The sequence below is a fragment of the Asterias rubens genome, chromosome 12, assembly GCF_902459465.1.
Source record: "Asterias rubens chromosome 12, eAstRub1.3, whole genome shotgun sequence".
NCBI lineage: Eukaryota > Metazoa > Echinodermata > Asteroidea > Forcipulatida > Asteriidae > Asterias > Asterias rubens.
The window spans coordinates 5,368,499-5,387,192 of record NC_047073.1 but is presented as its reverse complement, the minus strand read 5'-3'; the positions used below and the strand labels follow the sequence as shown (position 1 = coordinate 5,387,192).

Genomic DNA, 18,694 nt, shown 5'->3' with positions numbered 1-18,694 from the left:
AGACAACGAGAAAAAAAATCAATTGTCCACACTGTGTGTAGTTTAATTTGAATGTAAAAAAAATCATTCAACATGCATGTTGAGGTCACAAGTAAGGTCAGCATCAGTGTTAAACTAAAATAATAATTAACAATATACAATAAATGATTGGTAAATTGATGGCTATATCCAATTCAGTGATACTCCCAAGACTGTTGACCTCTTAAACATAATACCATAAAAACTACAATCAATCTTGATTGCACAATTTTCTGGGAGTATAAGATTGATTCCCAGTGACAACATGAAGGTAAAATTTGAGGGGGTACAAAGGGGTCAACTGCACAGGCACATCTAGCCAAGTGGATCTGTAAACTCCATTTCCATCATTTTAAAACAAGACCCTTTCAGTTCTCGTTATGCTGTTTACAAGACGATCTGACATACATGTAGAGGTAAAAAAAAAATAATAAAAAAATGTCTGCATGTTAAATAATTAGTTTAAAATCATTGAATTTACTACATAAAGTGTTGTATTTTATTCAAATAATTTCTTAATCTGACAAGGGGTGGATTTCACAAAGGAAGTCCTAACTTAGGACTAGTTCTAGGCAATGCTAAGAGATAGAACCAGTCCTAAGTTAGAACGAGTTACTGGTCCAGGACCAGTCATATCTCTTAGCATAACTTAGGACTAGTCCCAAGTTAGGACTACACTTGTGAAATCCACCCCTGGTCCAAGTTTCAAATGTAAAGACAACTAAGTGTTCACGAACACCAGCGGAGGAGAGTTTTGGGGCAGGAGCACATGCCACTCGACCCTTAGTTATTCTATGTGTTACTATGAAGAGCACAAGGCAATGCAGTTACATGCAACTTGATAAACGCAGTTACATGCAACTTAATAGGGAATGGACACAAATTGTTAAAGACCAGTAATCTCACTTGGTGTATACCAACATTTTATGGTATCGAAGTTGCAAGAAAATAATGAAAGAAAAACACCCTTGTTGCACAAATTTGTGTGCTTTGCGATGCCTAAAAAAGGCATCAGGCCTAAAATTGTTTAATAATCGAGTAAGAATTAATTACCTCTTTCTCAGAGCCGCTTCTCACAATGTTTTTACTATCAACAGCTCTACACTGTTCGTTACCAAGTGAGTTTTGATGCTATAATTATTTTGAGTAATTACCAATAGTGTCCAGTGCCTTTTAAAACCCTTAAACGGCAGACAGTAGTTGCATGTATTAATCTCAGTCAAAGGGAGTTGCATACGATGCTGTATAAAACTCAAGGGAACAAAAGTGTAATTACTGTTAAGCCTGCCCTTAACGCATAATTTTAGCACCATATTAATTTCATTCTAAGTTGTAAACATGTGCACTTGTAATCATTCCACATGTGGTTTTCGAGTCTGTTTGCCCTTCTTCCCGGTTCCATGCAGCCTCTGATTGTGTCCTGCTGCAGCATTTGTTTTCGAGGTGTTCCCAAAGGTGACTTTGTCAGCTGGCGTTGTGAACTGCAAGAGGTGGAACACGAGAAGGAATGGCACGAAATGTGCGCAGGCGTAGATGGAGACGAGGACGGCAAATAGATCAGGGAATCTGTCCGGTGGTTTGACGGTGACGCTCGCTAAGCTGAGGGCTACGGCTCCAGTCATCGATAACCAAAACTGAAAAAGGAAAAAAATTACCAATCACAACTCATTGGGACGACCAACATTTATTTTAATTAAAAAAAAAAAAATCATCAGAGTTTAATGTCAAATCTTAATGTAGTTTTTAAACTAAATTAAAGAATTCTGTATTTTTTTCCTTTTACATATTGTGTACTGTTGCAACTTAGCATGGCTGCGTATGATAATTTTTTAATAAACCATTCTCTACATTACACCATGGACTTTGATACATTAATCAGACACCCGACACTCCCTTGGCCATAGAAGTGTTGATGGTTGAAGAAGCTAGAAGCCTTTTGTACCTAATTCACAATTTTCACCTTAAAAAAGTGCCTTGGCTCGCCAAAAATCGACTCGCCAAAATGTCTTTAGCAGCCGCATAATTGCTGTAACATTTGACTTTTAAGTTGTTTGTCATACAAATTCAAAAGGGTTTATGCATTGACATTATTAAATGCAGTTTCATGGTGAAGAATATTGCTAGTCAGAATCGACGAAACGATATGTGATTCGAAACAAGGTCTTAGAGGTGGTAGGCTAGGAAAGATACCACTACACCATTACAGATGATAAGCTTACCAGAGTCCTATAATTGAAGGACTTCTCTTCAAAAGCTGTTCTAGCGACGATTAGGAACATCAGGCATAAGATAAAGTACGGCAGAAATAGTTGGTCTTTGATGAGAAGGGGTAACATACTGCAAGAAACAACATCAAGACAGATCATTGTTAAAGCCATTGGACACTTTCGTTGAACAGTATTATCCAAAGGCCCACACTTCGTGTATCACTACTTATATATAAAATGACAAACCTGTGAAAATTTAGGCTCAATCAATCATCGGAGTTGTGAGTCGTGAGAAAATAATGGGAAAACCCACCCTTGTTTCCGCGCGTTTCGCCTCCCATGACTTGTGTTTAAAATAAATCTGTAATTCTCAATGTCGAGAATTGATAATTGTTTTAATGTTTTCTCAAAAAGTAAAGCGTTTCATGGTATAATATTTCAAGAGAAGTCTTTCACCATTACCTTCTGTAAACCCTGTAAGTTATTTGTAAATCTGTGAACTTTTTTTTGTTCCTGTTCCGAAAGTGTATAATGGCTTTAAGGAAAATAGAGTGCCTATAAAAAGCAGTTTCATTGCGTGTTACTACCAATAACGGCATCATTGGTTTTGATACCCGATTTTACATCATTTCTTTTGCAATGACATGAATCCCTACTCACTGTGAAAGAAGATGTATGTAATATAATTACCTGTAGAAGTTTCAACTTCAATAGCTGTCAAATTTTTTTGATTTTTTGTTAGGAGAGACTCGTAAATACCGATACTGGTAAATTTGCTGTACATAATTTTCGACTCATGAGACAAATTATTTTGGGTCATACTGTTTTACTCATTTAAAAAAAGCTACAGCACTTAAGCACCTAATACTTTAAGGGAAGCTTTGTATTATCATCATCTTCAAACCGTGTATCAAGTTAATGTAAAGCTGTGGACGTTGTGTTTTGTGTTGTACAAAAAGTACCCAAACCTTTTAAGTGATACCAACCTGAATGTTGAAATTAGTAAAAACCAGGAACAAAGCAAAGGATGTCGGTCCAGAAGACAACACACAGGCCTGGAATATCAAACAAGAAATACAAGATGATCAAAGTATAAAGTGGTTAGACACAGACCTTGAGGAAGCAAAAAATATACATACAGGCATGATACTTGGTCCTTGGGGAAAAAGTAGGAATATTTTATCGAGTACAAGGGCTGACAAACATGGACACACGGTGTAGGCTTTAATAGACTACTTAGGCTATAATCGCAATTTTTCCGTGTGCATTCCTTAGATGAAATAATACTGCTAGCTGGCATAGTTGATCTATCATTCAAAACCCACTCGATGACAATGAACAGTCAGAGTAAGGCTTTGATTTTAGAATACTCACAATGCTACCAGCAAAATGCTTTTCTCATGAACTTGATAAGAAAACAAGAAGAAGACCAAGGCGCTGTTAACCTGAAAGAAAAAAAACCCAATAATAATATGAGCACGAGCAAATGTAAAATAAAAGGTATTCTAATTGTTTTTTAAACTCTAGGCCTACCTACATGCTAGTTGAAATGGTATGATTTCAAACTAATCAAATCAGTTGTGCAATGTTGACATCTATCTAGGTTTTTCTTTTAAATGCAATCCTTCATACAACAAAATATCCCTAAGACAGCCAAAGTATTTTGAATGGTATGAATACTTATAAAGGTCAAATATATTATGCAATGATTTGACATGTATCTATGGTTCTATTGTAGCTTTAGGCCTATGTATAATGCTATACCATGACAAGAAAATCAACCCTAAATAGACATCCAAAGTATTTTGAATTAGTATTTCAAAATAAATAAGTCAAACAAATTATGCAAACATTTTACAGTTCTGGTTCCTTCAAAACTTTGTTTGTGAGTTTGGTCACAACACTTTGAATGTATACATCCACGTCAATGAGTGGGTGTGTTAACATTGAATTAAACTTGGGTCATTAAACTCAAAGATTGAGCAGTTAATCTGCCTGGTGCAGTCAGCCGCCCTAATGGTTTGTGCATGTTACATTTAAGTCCACTGTTTGGAAGGAATTACATGGAGATAACAGGTGTGAGTTGCCAGAGGAAAAGGATGTTTTATTATGGACCTTTTTTTTAATAAAGCTTTCTAATAGTTGATATACAGGCTAACCCACTGTCATCTCGCACAATTAATAATGAATAAACATAATTAATATAAACAGATCTAAATAAAATATATAACATTTGACAGATATCTATCGCTTAAGTTTTAGGCCTGCCTAAAAGAAAAACATACTTGAACATGGCAGCAATTATTAAACAGTGTTTGAATATGAAAAAAACACAAAATGATTGAACAGAGTTATTTATGGTTATTCTTATGAGAATCAATCTATTACATTTTCATATGAAACAATCGTTAACATTCACTTTGCTGAAAATGGATTTTTGGTGCAAATGAAACCTGAAAACACACACATCAAAATGTAAAAATATCAACTCAAAACACAAAAATAAATAAATATACACCATACAAAATGTAAGATCAAAACAGATATCATAAATATACGCCAAACATCTCAAAACATATCAAGATACACAAATAAATAAAACAAATTTGATGTGTCAGAACAATTAACGATGTAAATAAGAGGCAATACTTGTGACAAGTTTTTGCAAAAACAGATTGAGGGGGGAGGGGGCATTGACAAATACAAATTTCGAATTTGAATGTTATGTTGAAGGGTTTTGTTTTGCCCTTTGTCAATTTGCTTACATTAGTAAATGAGAAAAATTCTTACCAAAGCATACTGGAATTTTAAAACACTATTTGCTGTTTTCGTCCCGGCCCTGAGAAGGTCAACGGATAACGGCATCAAGCCGACTCCTGTGGTAAGAAGGCAGAGCTTGACCAAGGACTCCTGGGACATGATGTTGCGTATCTTGAAGACGACATTGACACTGCACCACACATTGGCCACTTTGTCCTGCAGGGTTGGTGAGAGGTAAAGACAGGCGGTTGGTTATATCGGCAAGACTGTTTCTACTGATCAAAAGAAATAACAACGAAGATATATAAGGTACCCTGTCAACTAGAAAAATTTTTTTTTTTAAAATGGCAGTCATTACAGCACTCTCTTAGTATGGTTTATGGGAAAAATTTTTCAGACCGACCTGTCAAAATTTTTGGCCGCCCTCACAAAAATTGACAAAGTACAAATGAATGCGCCTCTGATCCAAAGCGCGAACATCATACTTACGGGTGTTCGATTACTACATGTACATACCAGGGCTCGAATTTGGGGAAAAAATCCACAAGACCGCAGGGCTTGTTGCTCAGAATATTTACTGGACCGGAAGATTTTTTACATGACCAAAATTTTATTAGGAAACTAAAAAGTTAACACGATAGAACAGTCCAGGCCTTTTTCATCCCTTAGGAGGTTTTTTTTTTGCTGTGAAACCCAATCAATAAAGTTCCATATACCTACTTCACGTCATTCTCGCCGCCTCCAAAAAAAATTCCAATTTGACAGGCAAATCACCAACAAAACACTGCAACGTGCAGCATTCATAAAAAGATCGTCATAAAAAAAGACTGACCAAAAATTTGACAGCAGTAGTCAGAAGCTCATCACTGTTGGTAGCCATACTAAGCAAGACGTTTGTCAACAAGACCTTACTTTTAATCCATGCAACACAGGGATGTGTGGTATTGCAACCAGACCTTCTTAATGCAAATTCAACATTCCTTTGTAAGGTAACAGACTTTACACATGGTCAGTGGTAAACAAACATCGCTGTACTAAGGTGTGCCGCCGCGCCGGGTACCAACACATCACTCCCTCGTCCCCGCTCGCTCACTCCCCGGGTGCATAAACATAAATGGTTTGAGACTAGATGTACAAGGTGTGGGCATGAGTAAACTGAATGGAAAACTTGTATGCAGCCTGAAGCACGTGAAAAAAGGACGGATTGACGTTCCGCAAGCGTGCTCAGAACACTGATTTGACGACAAGTAAAACAAAAACTTTTATTCTAAATGAGATTGAAATACATTTTTTAATGAAAGATAATATATTTCATATAATTATTTGTAATAGTAACTATATTAGTATGCATAAAAAAAACAAGACCGCCGGACTTGTTCGGCATAAAGTTTACTGGACCGAAGCTAAAATCACTGGTCTCGGGCCTGCGGTCCAGCGTGAAATTCGAGCCCTGCATACCAACCAAAAAGTCTGTGGAGAACACTGCATTATGGGAGAATTTTCTCTGGAGGAGACTTGAGGAGGTGAATTTTTTTTTTTAGTTACACTTGCCTCAAATAAGCCCCTGTTGACTGGGAAGAGTCTCTGTAACACCTGCACCAAGACGTTGACGTCAAACAGGAACGGTAACCAACAAACTGCGAATGTACCGAGCACCACCGCCGCAATCTGCACCAGTTTCCAGAATCGGTACAGGAGTGGAAGTCGTGTTTCCCTGAAACCAAAGAGACCAAAAACATTTTTATCAAGACCAGCAACACGACAAGGAACTAAGAAAATAAATGAAATAAAATGAACCGACTACAACGACAAAATTATTAATAATTTGTTTTTACCCTTACACCAATGTGTATTAAGCACTGTACTCAATACTTTCCAGAATTCTGTGAAGAAAAAAAAACTAGCTCGCTGCAATTACAAAAATGATTTGAACCAGCCTCGCTACCATGGGCAGCGTGCCGTGTCGATACCTCTTGTCACTAACCCCTGGCAGGCATGTACTGGGAAACAACACTGATTGGCTCAGGAAATTGGTTATGCATTAGATGTCCAGTGCGTGCGCGCGTAGTTTTAAGATAATTTTCTGTTGATCACGCCCGCGTTTTTTATGACACAAACACATTTTTTTAAAACAAAAACATTCTTTAAGACGAAAGACATGCGTGCGCGCGTAGAAAAGATTGAATAATGAATATGTACGCTCATTTACGGCTTATTTAGGCGCCTTGTCAAAACCTCCAAGCCGTTCCATTCCGCGTGAATTCTGCGGGAGTGCGCGGATTTTTGTAACAAAAGAACCAGTAGCAACCGGGCAGGTCCACGGCCACGACGGCTCATTTACATGTCAATAAACATGAATATTCCGGCGGCTCTACAATAGTGCCCGGCATTGATAGCTCATTAACTTCGCCGCGCTTCAACGCATATGGCCGTTCTTCCGCGAACTGTCCGAGGTCCTTAGCAACGGCAGTATTTGCTGTCCAGTCCACGGACTCTCCACGGAGGAACGCCCGGGAGGTTTTGACAAGGCGCCTTAAATTTAGCATATTAGAGCACATTTAAATTTGCCAATCCCAGGGGGGTTATGATCGAGCAAGGCATGCTGGGAAAAAATGGCGCGGTGAGATCGATCACCCCTGGGAACGAGGTTGGATTCGAACTACCTCTACCCACTGAGCTAGCTCATTGGTCTACTGGTAAAATACCTGCTCTAGCAATGCAAAGGTTGTGTGTTTGAATCCCACCAGAGTGATTTGCCTCTGTTTTTTTCCCACAGAACTCGGGGAAATACTTGTATACAGCGCTTCATACATACCGATATAAGGGTACAACAAATTAGGTTCATTATCCCGATGCAATACTAACATCTACTAAAATCAATCACACAACTAACAAGATAACAAAGTACAGTCGACTCCCGTTATAACGAGGTCCGCCGGACTGGCCCATTTTCCTCGTATTATCCAAATCTCGTCTTAAACGCAGCGCGCTAAATATAGATACATACGTCATCATTGTGCATGCACACAACACGTGTACTTGCATATACATGTACATGACATAATGGCCGCACGTGTGTACACACAGATGCATGGCAGAGCTGCAATTGACTATACATGTACTACTGTGTGCATAGAGTAGTATGTGCGATCTACTGCACAAACAAGCACAACGCTGGGACTATAAAACTGTTTTAACTAAGTTGGTTTAGTTTTAAATTCAATTTTAAAATCAATTTATATTTTACAAGATTGATAAAAAGTGTAAGATTTTAACTTGCGCTCATGTTTTGGGAAGTTTCTCTTACAAAACTTTGGTCGCCGGCAGTTTATTGCCAATGCAATAAATAGAGTCTTGGTTTTCATTGGTAACCACCTGTTTAACGCTGGATGGTTCATTGCTGCTGCGAGACACCAGGGGAAATCTTACTGCTGCAATGCATACTGCACACGCTGTGAAAATTTTCAGTAAATAAAATAAAAGCTGGATTTTCATTGGTAACCACTAGTGTAATAATAGAAGGTTCATTGCTAACGCGAGATACCAGGGAAGATGTTCTGTGCATGTGTGTGCATGTGCAATACACTCGTCGCAGCAACAACAAATAGAATCTTGATTTTCATTGGTAAACACTGTCATGTTAGATGGTTCATTGCCAATGTGGGATACCAGGTAAAATCTTGCTTTTGCATTCAATAATTGATCACGCAACTAGTTTTGATTGTAAGTTGCGGGTGTTTTTTTTCTTCTGAAAATTTATAATGCGCTTATAAACTCAGTGGATCAGTATCTTTTCTTAAGATTTCTCCAATGTTTGAACCATGCAAACCTCCTAATCCCACCATTGTCCGGAGTTTGGAATTAACAACCTTGCTTGCTGACTCGTGACTCCCGATTTCGGATTAGTGTTGCTAGCGGTAGCGTCCACTTAACACCTCTATTGTACGTCTTAAAAAAAAGCCACAAATATCGACTTTACCAGCTGTACAGGTATTTCCTTTGTTGGTTTTTGAATTGTTCTCGTTATAGAAGGGTTTTAAACAATGTTTTGCTCGTAATGGGTCTCCCAAATTACCTCGTTATAACCGTGTTCTCGCTACTACCGTGCTCGTATAATCAGTATTTTAATGCATTGAAACACGCATGGGGCCGTTCGGGACCGGCAAAAAACCTCGTATCAACCGGAACCTCGTAACATGCGAGCTCGTAATAACGGGAGTCAACTGTACATCATTACAAAACCACAGTTGAAATAGAAAACACAGCAAGCAAGTAAAAGAAGAAAAACAAAAAAAATTTACTGACCATATACATGTTGAGAGAAGACAGCAGAAGAATGGCATGGCATGGTAGAGTTCCATCTGTTTGTAGTTCAGGGCCAAGACGAAGGCCATCGACCCCAAGAGGTCATGGTTGGTTGAAATTGCAACTATAGCCCACAAAGCAAAGCCCAAGCTTGCATTGTTGTATCTGATACAATCATGAAGGAAATCAATCGACTGTCAAGCTGTTGTCATTATTGGTAGTTAGTCAAAATAATTGTTGGCATAAAAACATACTTGGTATTGAGCAATGGAGAGCTCAAAGCGTGTGAAACGACTCCCTCTGAAGTAATGTAGTTTTTGAGAAAGAGATAAATTTTCCCTCAAATGGCAGAAGACTTCAGCTGAAGCCTTTTATTATGCATCTGAAAGAACACAAAGTAATGCAACAACAGTGAACAAGGGTGTTTTTCTTTCATTATTCTCATGCAACCTCGATGATCACAGGTTTGTTACTTTGTGCATATATATGTTGGGATACACCAAGTGAGAATACTTGCCTTTGACATTACCAAACGCGTCCAGTGCCTTGAATGAAAACTATTTTAGGCCTTGAATTTCATTGCTTTTGCAAAGGTCACTTTTACTAGAAAATCTTAAGATCTATGGAGAACTTTTAAAAGGTGCACCAAAGCCACGCCCAGGGCAACAGAGGTCGTGCCTGCCAAAGCCTCTGCATTGTGTCATGGTCAAGCGATTTGGACCATAAAATTCAAGTTCTGGTGGTTAGTCATCGGGGTGTGGGTTTGAATCCCTGTCACTGAGCAAGACCTTTTTAGGCCTGGAATTTTTAGGCCTGTAATTGCTTCTCTTCACCCAGGGGTATAAATGGGTACCTGCCAGGGAAGATGTTGGTTTTGTTTTTGAAAAAGCCTTTTGACTGTCATGGCAGCCCGAGGCTGGATACTCCCCAGGGAGCTGAGAAAGACTAAAGGAATTATGGGCCAATGACCAGAACACTTATGTAAAGTGCATTGATGTTATTGTAAAATGTGCCGTATAAGAACTAGTTATTATTTATTATTATGTATGTATCAATTCCTTGGGCCGATTTCACAAAGCAACAAAATTCATCACAAGACAAATTGTCAGTATTACCACAGCGATTTGTATTGTGACCATGATTGTGACACCACACTTAACTTAGCAACTGCGATTGATTTGCGGTAAAGATCAATCGTAGCTCTTTGTGAAATTGGCCCCAGGCCTGTTATCCTGTTTGTAAGTTTAAACATAATTCCACTGTATACCTTGCCCACTTCACACAAACTGCCTAAAATTACTATTATGCTTTCAGCTAGCTTTTCATTGTTGATTTATGAAAGAAATGTCTAGGGGTAATCTACTAATGTTCTCCGTGTTGTTTTCCACTTGTTTTTTTTCTTCTTTTAACTCCAAGAAGATTACAGCCTAGATAAAAACTGAGTGAAAGGATACTGGAAATGACCATGGTCAATCACTATCAGTCCAGGGTACAAAAGGAAAATAGCGGCTATCTTCAACTGGTTGGACTCGGACCTCTGAGGTAGAGCTATGAAACAAAACGCTAAGACGGCTGGTATGTATAACAAGAGATCCACTGCTAAAACTGCATCAAACAGAATGAAACAAAGGAGTACAAACATTTTGGTTATCACTCTTAAAATTAAAAGCAGTGGACACTATTGGTAGTTGTCAAAGACTAAACTCCACAGTTGGTGTATCTCAACATATGCATAAAATAACTAACCTGTGAAAATTTGAGCTCAATCTGTCATCAAAGTTGCGAGATAATAATGAAAGAAAAAACACCCTTGTCACGCGAAGTTGTGTGCGTTCAGATGGTCGATTTCGAGACCTCAAGTTCTAAATCTGAGGTCTCGAAATCAAATTCATGGAAAATTACTTCTTTCTCGAAAACTATGGCACTTCAGAGGGAGCAGTTTCTCATAATGTTTTATACCATCAACCTCTCCCCATTACTTGTCACCAAGTAAGGTTTTATGCTAATAATTATTTTGAGTAATTACCCATAGTGTCCACTGCCTTTAAAGGCAATAACAAACTTTTGATATTGAAGAGGCCTACAGCAGCTTTCGATAGTGAAAGCATTTTGAGAAACATTTCACTTGGAAGTAATGTGGTTTATAAAGATATCATTTTTTATGCCCAAAAATTGAATCTGAGAAGCGTTAATACTTATCAGTCACATTTCTCAGATTGTGTTTCCTATTAGGGACTACATTCTTCTTGATTAGACTACAAATTCGCTCTGGCTTTTTGGCAATATCTCAATCACGCCAGACCACCTTTTCAAATGAAACTTTCACATGCTAGTTTTATTGTATAATTTACTTGTACATACATGTACATGTACATGTAGGATTAAAACAATCAAAAGTTTCTAAAAAACAAATGCCAAACGTACATGTGTATTACTTTGCCTTTATAGACCTTATGCATCTTAGAGGAAAAACGGTGACGAAACAATCGAGACGCACAGATTTGTACACCCGGCGCACAGTATTGGCCAATGAACAACCTCCTTTTGACCTCTAGGTGAGGGCGCCCTACTGAAATGGTGTCATATGCATTTGGTCTATAGGTATTAAACAGGATTGGTATAGGATATGGACAAAAATATTGACAAAATAGGAAGACCACCAGCATTGGAGCTCAGTTGGTAGAGCACTGTCAAGTTAATCCAGGTTTGCAGGTTCGAATTTAGCCGGAACATCTGACGTCACACTTCGAGGCTCGTGAACAATGCCAGACACCTGCATCAAAACTTTGACCCCATACCTTTGACCCCATACATTTCACATAGAGATACACAGTCAAATTCTACTGCAGACGTGACAGGAATTAACTGTTTGGGCAACTATGAAAAGCTAGTTCATGTCACTGTGCACGTTTATCCAAAATCATTGTATCCAACATGTGTCCAATGGAATCACTGGAGCTGAGAAGCTGGGACTGCTCTAGTCAATTTTTCTTTGTTCAACCCATCAGTCTGGTAATACAGGTGTGTCATTACCTGTGTACCTCATAAAAAGTTTATGATTGTAGCTTTCATATCCTCTTGAAGAATTCAACTCTGTCCATTCTGGGTTTATCTTATATGCCCTGTAAAAATGAGTAAGAATAAACATCTAAAGAATGAAAACGTCATAAAATGGTTGGGAAGATGTTTTGAGAGTAGCTTACAATGATCCACACAATATACCTCAATATTCTGTGGTTTTCCTCTTGATCTGGAACTGACAGGGTCCACTATTTTTGGGGACCAAACTTTTGACTCCAAATGGCAGATTGTGTAAGTTCACGCCGTCAAAGGAACACCACTAGTTTAAGAGATATTTGAGTGAATCCTTATATTCCATTTTAAAAGTATTTATTTCATATCATAATCAGTTTTGTTGTTATCCTTTTAAGATTAGGAACAATTTAGTACTATATCAAGAACATTCCATTAGCCTCCCTGACCCACCCAGGTCTCGGTGATGTCAGCACATTTGGTACATGTACACGTAGGCCACATATGTGGAACTGTGGTGTCCAGTTTCCACATTTGGATACTTTCCGGTTAACCTTGTCATATAATAATTTGGGGGGCTAATCGTCCTTACTCGCAGCTAGAGCTGAATTGTGAAGGACGCGACTACAACGTGTTCGAGAAGCAGGCATGCAAGGGCGCATTCAGCTCCCAGCCACATCAACCCATTATGACCACGGGGCACAGCCAAGATCAAAAGTGTTTGATTTTTTCTTGAGGGAGGAAAACCAGATAGTCTGGAAAACCCTCGTTGCACAGCAGAGAACCAACGCACAACTCAACTCACATATCCGTGTTCTCCACACATGTAAATTGGGAGGGCGGGCCGCCCTCCTAAAATTTAGGCCGCCCTGCCAAAGAATTGGCCGCCCTGCTAAAATTATTGGCCGCCCTGCCCAAAATAGTACAAAGAGACTATTTTTAGACTGCATTTAATAAGATCAAACGAGTACCTGACAAGCCAGAGCCGACTTCAAAATATAGCATCAGAAATGCGATCGTAAACAAACGTTAAAACACGATGTACACACACGGCCACATGGTTTGTATTTATATGCCGAGTGCATGCATCAACCAACCATGCACACACCACGCTCACCATCAACGATGGGAATACACACTGCATGCATAGTGCATGAACAGTCCGCACGCTGTGATTGGCCGTTGATATACTCCAACACAACACGCACGTTCACAAACTGCGAAAGAGTTACCACACAGTGCCGCACGCATGTACAGAATGGTACAATGTACAGCCTCGAAGCATGTTCAAACATGTCAACTTTTGCCCATTGAGGGCGTGCGCGATGCGGGGCAAAGTTCATTTATCAATGAATCTCGATTATTTTATTACAAACTAAGTTCTTAAGGACGGAACCGCGAATCACTAATTCATGGAAATGGTTTTGGATGAAAAAAAAGTATTATTTAGGGCCATAATTTGGGGATAAGATCGTCCAAAATTGTGGGTTTTGATTTTTGTTTTTCTGTTTTGAAAATAACAAACGAAGACCGTCCGATCATGGTCCGATCACCCGCTTTCTAAATTCTGACATGCGGCATGCCGATCATCCCTTTGAGGTTATTGGCGCGGCGCACAAAGCAAAATGTATAACAAATTGTAGTTTTGATTTAGTTTTTAAAAATAATAAGGTTGTTCCAACCGAAATGGATGCCCATCAATAGGTAGGTAGCGTCGTCGTAATACATTATTTTAAAAAAAATGGTTTTCTCAAGCATTTGTTGCTTTCACGTCCGCTGACGTCATATCAAAATGGGCGGCATTTTGATAACGTCATATTGACAGGCGCCATTTTGATTACGTCATGCCGCCCTCTTAAAAAAAAGTCTGTGGAGAACACTGCATATGGCCCTGGCCGGGAATCAAACCGGGGTCACCTTGGTGAGAGGCGAGCGCTTTACGCACAAGCCAACCGTGCCACCTAAGCTGGATTGATTAGGTAAATTTTATGGCATCTACATGAACAATACTGTAGTGTGTTAGGTGGATTCTCAGTGAACATGGTGAATTGGGCCATTTCCCACTGGATTGCATAGGTAGCACCCTCATTATTAGGTCAAAACTAAGGTCAACTTACTCTTCCTAAAACCAATAAATTAGTTGGCCTTTCATACTTACACAATCCCACATAGCCAGCTGTGATAAGCAGTCAGAGGAGGATAGTCCAAACCCCAGTACTGTAGGTCATTCGTGGTGCTATTCCTATACCTGTCCGAAAGAACATTCCATCAAAATATGTAATGTCAGACTCAGTGTTGTAGCCACAGTTGGCGGTGCCAGGTGGGCTTGCCCCAGTACTACACACGATACATTATAACAAATATTCAACCAGCACTCTTGAGCAAAACACATTGTGCTGCCCAGCACAGATTTCACCCAGATTTACTTCAGCAATGATGGTCCCATATCTCAACCTGAACCGCTTGCCCATGGTGGACTAACTAAGTTGGATTTAGAGCCCAGCTCTAAAATTTGTTTAGCTACAACACAGGTCAGAATATTTGTCAGTTCCGTTTTTTTTTTTTACGTTTCCCCACTGAGTTAATCAAGTGTTAAACCTTTTAATTTCTTGAGTTAAAGACACTAGACACTATATTGTGGTTGTCAAAGGCCAGTCTTCTCACTTGGTGTATCTTAACATTGAATGCATGAAATAACAAACCTGTGTACATTTTAGCTCAATTGGTTGTCGAAATTGTGAGATAATAATGAGTAACAACACCCTTGTCGTACAGAGTTGTGTGCTTTCAGATGCTTGATTTTGAGACCTCAAAATCTAAATCTGAGGTCTCAAAATCAAATTTGTGGAAAACTTCTTTCTCTAAAACTACGTTACTTCAGAGGGAGCCGCTTCTCATAATGTTTTATACTATCAACAGCTCTCCATTGCTCATTATCAAGTTTGTTTTTATGCTAATTTTTTGGGGGAGTAATTACTAATAGTGTCCAGAGCCTTTAAGAATGATGGCACACCTGCCCATAGTATACAAATATTGACTGCTGACAGTGCTATGGCTAAGATCACAACTCCCTTGGTGATTCCTGGAGTGGTCCATTTTCAAAGTAGAGCCCTCCAAGGATTACCTTTTTGTTGAAAAAAATCCACAGGCAAATCACTCGGTGGTAGTGGGTTCGAAGTCCACCCAAGTGATTTGCCTGGGGATTTTTCTTTCGCAGAACTTTGGAAAGTACTGAGTATACAGTGATTGATACACATTGGTGTAAAGCCTGATCATACTTTTTAAGAATCTTTAATACATGTAAGTTATTCCATAGAGCAAGGAGCAGAAGGAGTTACAACTAGTGGTCTTCAAAGGTTCCATGTGTGTTACCGCGGGCGTATAACGACCAGCGCTAATCAGCAGAAACATCTGTGGGCACATTTCCTAACGAGCGAAGTATAAAGAACTGGCTACCCAGTTACATGGGGTACAAAGAGCTCGCTACGGTCGGAATGTGTACAGCCTTTTACAGGCGCTGCGGTTCACATCCATAGTGTTTCCACGGAGGTGGATACAGCGTTAATCGGATTAATTTGAGCTTCGGGGATAAGACTGGAGTTGTAACTCCTTCTGTTCCTTGCTCTATGGTTCTTCTTACCATTCCTTGGCAGGTAGATTTGTTGTGATTTCCATCCAATGCCTTTGGGCTTCATAATCCCCATACATGGGTGGCTTGTTTGCACCTAAAAGAAAAAGTATTCACAAAACATATCATTCAAAAGCTTAATAAGTTATTGGTAATTGGTAATTACTCAAAATAATTTTAAGCATAAAACCTTACTTGGTAATAAGTAATGGGGAGAGGTTGATAGTATAAAACATTGTGAGAAACGGCTCCCTCTGGTTTTTGAGAAAGAAGTAATTTTCCTCGAATTTGATTTCGAGACCTCAGATTTAGAATTTGAGGCCCCGAATTCAAGCATAAGAAAGCACACAACTTTGTGTGACAAGGGTGTTTTTTCTTTCATTATTATCTCGCAACTTCGATAACCGATTGAGCTCAAATTTGCACAGGTTTATTTCATGCATATGATGAGATACAGCAAGTGAGAAGACTGGTCTTTGACAATTACCAATAGTGTCCACTGTCTTTAATGCATTGCTTAATTGTTTTTTGTCAAAACATACATGAACAAGTGGTGGTTGGTTTTAGCATCTATTTTTACAATAATCAATGGAAATAAAGAAGAGCGGTTGAACTTAAAAGGCACTGTCACTGGGAAGAAGTTAATAAACCATTTCAAATATAAAAAAAGAACTTAGAAGTGGCTCTAACTTACTTCGACTGCTTAGTAAATTAAATTAGTTAGTCTTTACTCTCAGAGTCTCAATACATTAATTTATACACAAAACACGAACGAAGAAATTATTAGACGACTATAAATATAACAATATAACATTATTATTAATATTGTTTGATGAATTATAATTTGTGTATCGAAAACCATTAAATGTTATTTAAATTAATAACATACACTGTAAACCCTTTGACTTGACTAACTTATTTCTATTTGAAAAATAAATCATAATTTAAATTAATGTTATTATTATAATAACATTAATTTCAATTATGATTTATTTTCCAAATAAAAATAAGTTAGTCAAGTCAAAGTGTCACACAGTGTGAGTGACTGACTCTACATCATTGCAATCCAATTTTGTTTTCTAATGGCACCTGACATACTGCAAACAGTTGTTACTATTAATTATATTAAAATGTTTTAATGGCATTATTATGTATATATTTGGTTTGCGGTAACACCATGTGTGTATCTACTTGCCAGGTAGAGTTTGTGAGTTTGTTCTAGAGAACTGTCTTGCTTTATTAATGCTTTGACCCTTTTTAAAAGTAAATTGTGCATTTGCTTGCTCCTCATTTTATATCACAAAATAGACTAATATTAGTACAAATAATATTAAACTTGAAGTGAACTTGTAATATAGTAGTAAACGATATTCATCAATCCATAGACATGATAGAGCAAGGAAGAGATCAATCAAAAATGTCTAATTCAATATCAAAATTGCAATAATGGAATGTAATATTAATAATAAATGTGTTACGGTCAACAGTTACAGTGGTAATAATAATGGCATTAGGTTTCAACTCTTGTGCAAAGTGGTTCTCAAACAAAGCTTTAAAAAATGGCCGGGGGACACTATTAGTATTTGTAATTGTCAAAAAACTAGCCTTCACTGTCACAGTTGGTGTATCTCAACATAAGCATAAAATAACAAACCTGTGAAAATTTGAGCTCAATTGGTCATTGAACTTGCAAGATAATATTGAATAATGAAAGAAAAAAAACACCCTTGTCTCTCGAAGTTGTGTGCGTTTAGGTGGTTGAGTTTGAGACCTTCTGAGGTCTCGAAATCAAATTCGTGGAAAATTACTTCTTTCATGAAAACTAATAAACTATGGCACTTCAGAAGGAGCCTTTTCTCACAATGTTTTATACCATACAACTTACAAGTCAACCTCTAAGTCTAATAATGGCATTACTCATCATGGCAGAATCTGGTGTTCACGAACAAGAAAGGTTTTATGCTAATAATTATTTTGAGTAATTACTAATTTAATTATAGTGTCCACTTCCTATATAAAGCAAATGAAAGGCATTGAATTACGAGGAATGCATTTTGCTCGCCATTTTATCTAGTTGCGATAACCATGCGATAACCGGGTAAGCACGGAAACCCTCCTAGCTCCCGCCGTCGGGAGGAGGGTTACGTTATAAATCGCAACTACATTTTATCACAAAATAGATGCAGCTATTCTAAAAAGTCACTATACGGGTAATTCGCACAAACCTGAATATTGATTTAACGAAACAGCCCAGCGGACTGCAACTGCTACAAGAGCAAAAGCAACAGTCAAAGCTACTCGGTTTTCCATGGTATCCTGAAAACAAAACTATCACTCAAGAAACTTTTGCGAAGTAGCCGACTTTCCAGCTGATAAGCTGATCACCCATCATCATCCATCAAGCCATGATCAAGATCCGTCTTTGACGACAGAGCTAACACACGTGGTAGCGTCCAATGTTTCGTTTCAGTCAAATACCGCCAACGACCGTCAGTCAGTAACCAGGCAGTACGGTCTCCTCCTCGGTGTGGATAGCCTTTAGTCAAGGCGCACGCGGCACATCGGATAGCACGCACAGCCCCAAAAATGTAACGCACGAAAATAGACTATCACCGCGAGAGGCGAAGCCGCGACTGCGCCTTTACCAACTCGTTTTGGGGGCCTTATGTTTTTCTTTACATTTGCCAACGATTTTGGTGGGAGGAAATGTAACGAATTTGCATCGAACGTTCTTGTGACGTCA

General features: G+C 38.5%; 1 protein-coding gene across 1 annotated transcript; it reads right to left on the bottom strand.

Moving 5' to 3' along the window:
• Positions 1-18: 18 nt before the first annotated feature.
• LOC117297475 (dolichyl pyrophosphate Man9GlcNAc2 alpha-1,3-glucosyltransferase-like) lies at positions 19-18,391 on the bottom strand. Its single transcript, XM_033780534.1, has 12 exons — positions 18,177-18,391; positions 15,964-16,048; positions 14,482-14,571; positions 12,324-12,412; positions 10,745-10,895; positions 9,291-9,455; positions 6,537-6,699; positions 5,016-5,201; positions 3,600-3,670; positions 3,212-3,280; positions 2,238-2,355; positions 19-1,652 (listed from the first exon to the last, which is right to left on the bottom strand). The coding sequence occupies exons 1-12, from the start codon at positions 18,259-18,261 to the stop codon at positions 1,371-1,373; spliced, it is 1,554 nt and encodes a 517-aa protein (XP_033636425.1). The 5' UTR covers positions 18,262-18,391; the 3' UTR covers positions 19-1,370.
• Positions 18,392-18,694: the final 303 nt, after the last annotated feature.

What these genes read in the sequence shown, in the direction of transcription:
- LOC117297475 (XM_033780534.1), bottom strand. Translation starts at nt 18,261, where the DNA reads ATGGAAAACCGAGTAGCTTTGACTGTTGCTTTTGCTCTTGTAGCAGTT. An exon ending in AGCTGGCTATGTGGGATTGT is followed by an intron (nt 12,413 to 14,481) that starts GTAAGTATGAAA and finishes TCATTTTTACAG; the next exon opens with GGCATATAAGATAAACCCAG. An exon ending in TCAACAGGGGCTTATTTGAG is followed by an intron (nt 5,202 to 6,536) that starts GCAAGTGTAACT and finishes CCAACCCTGCAG; the next exon opens with GACAAAGTGGCCAATGTGTG.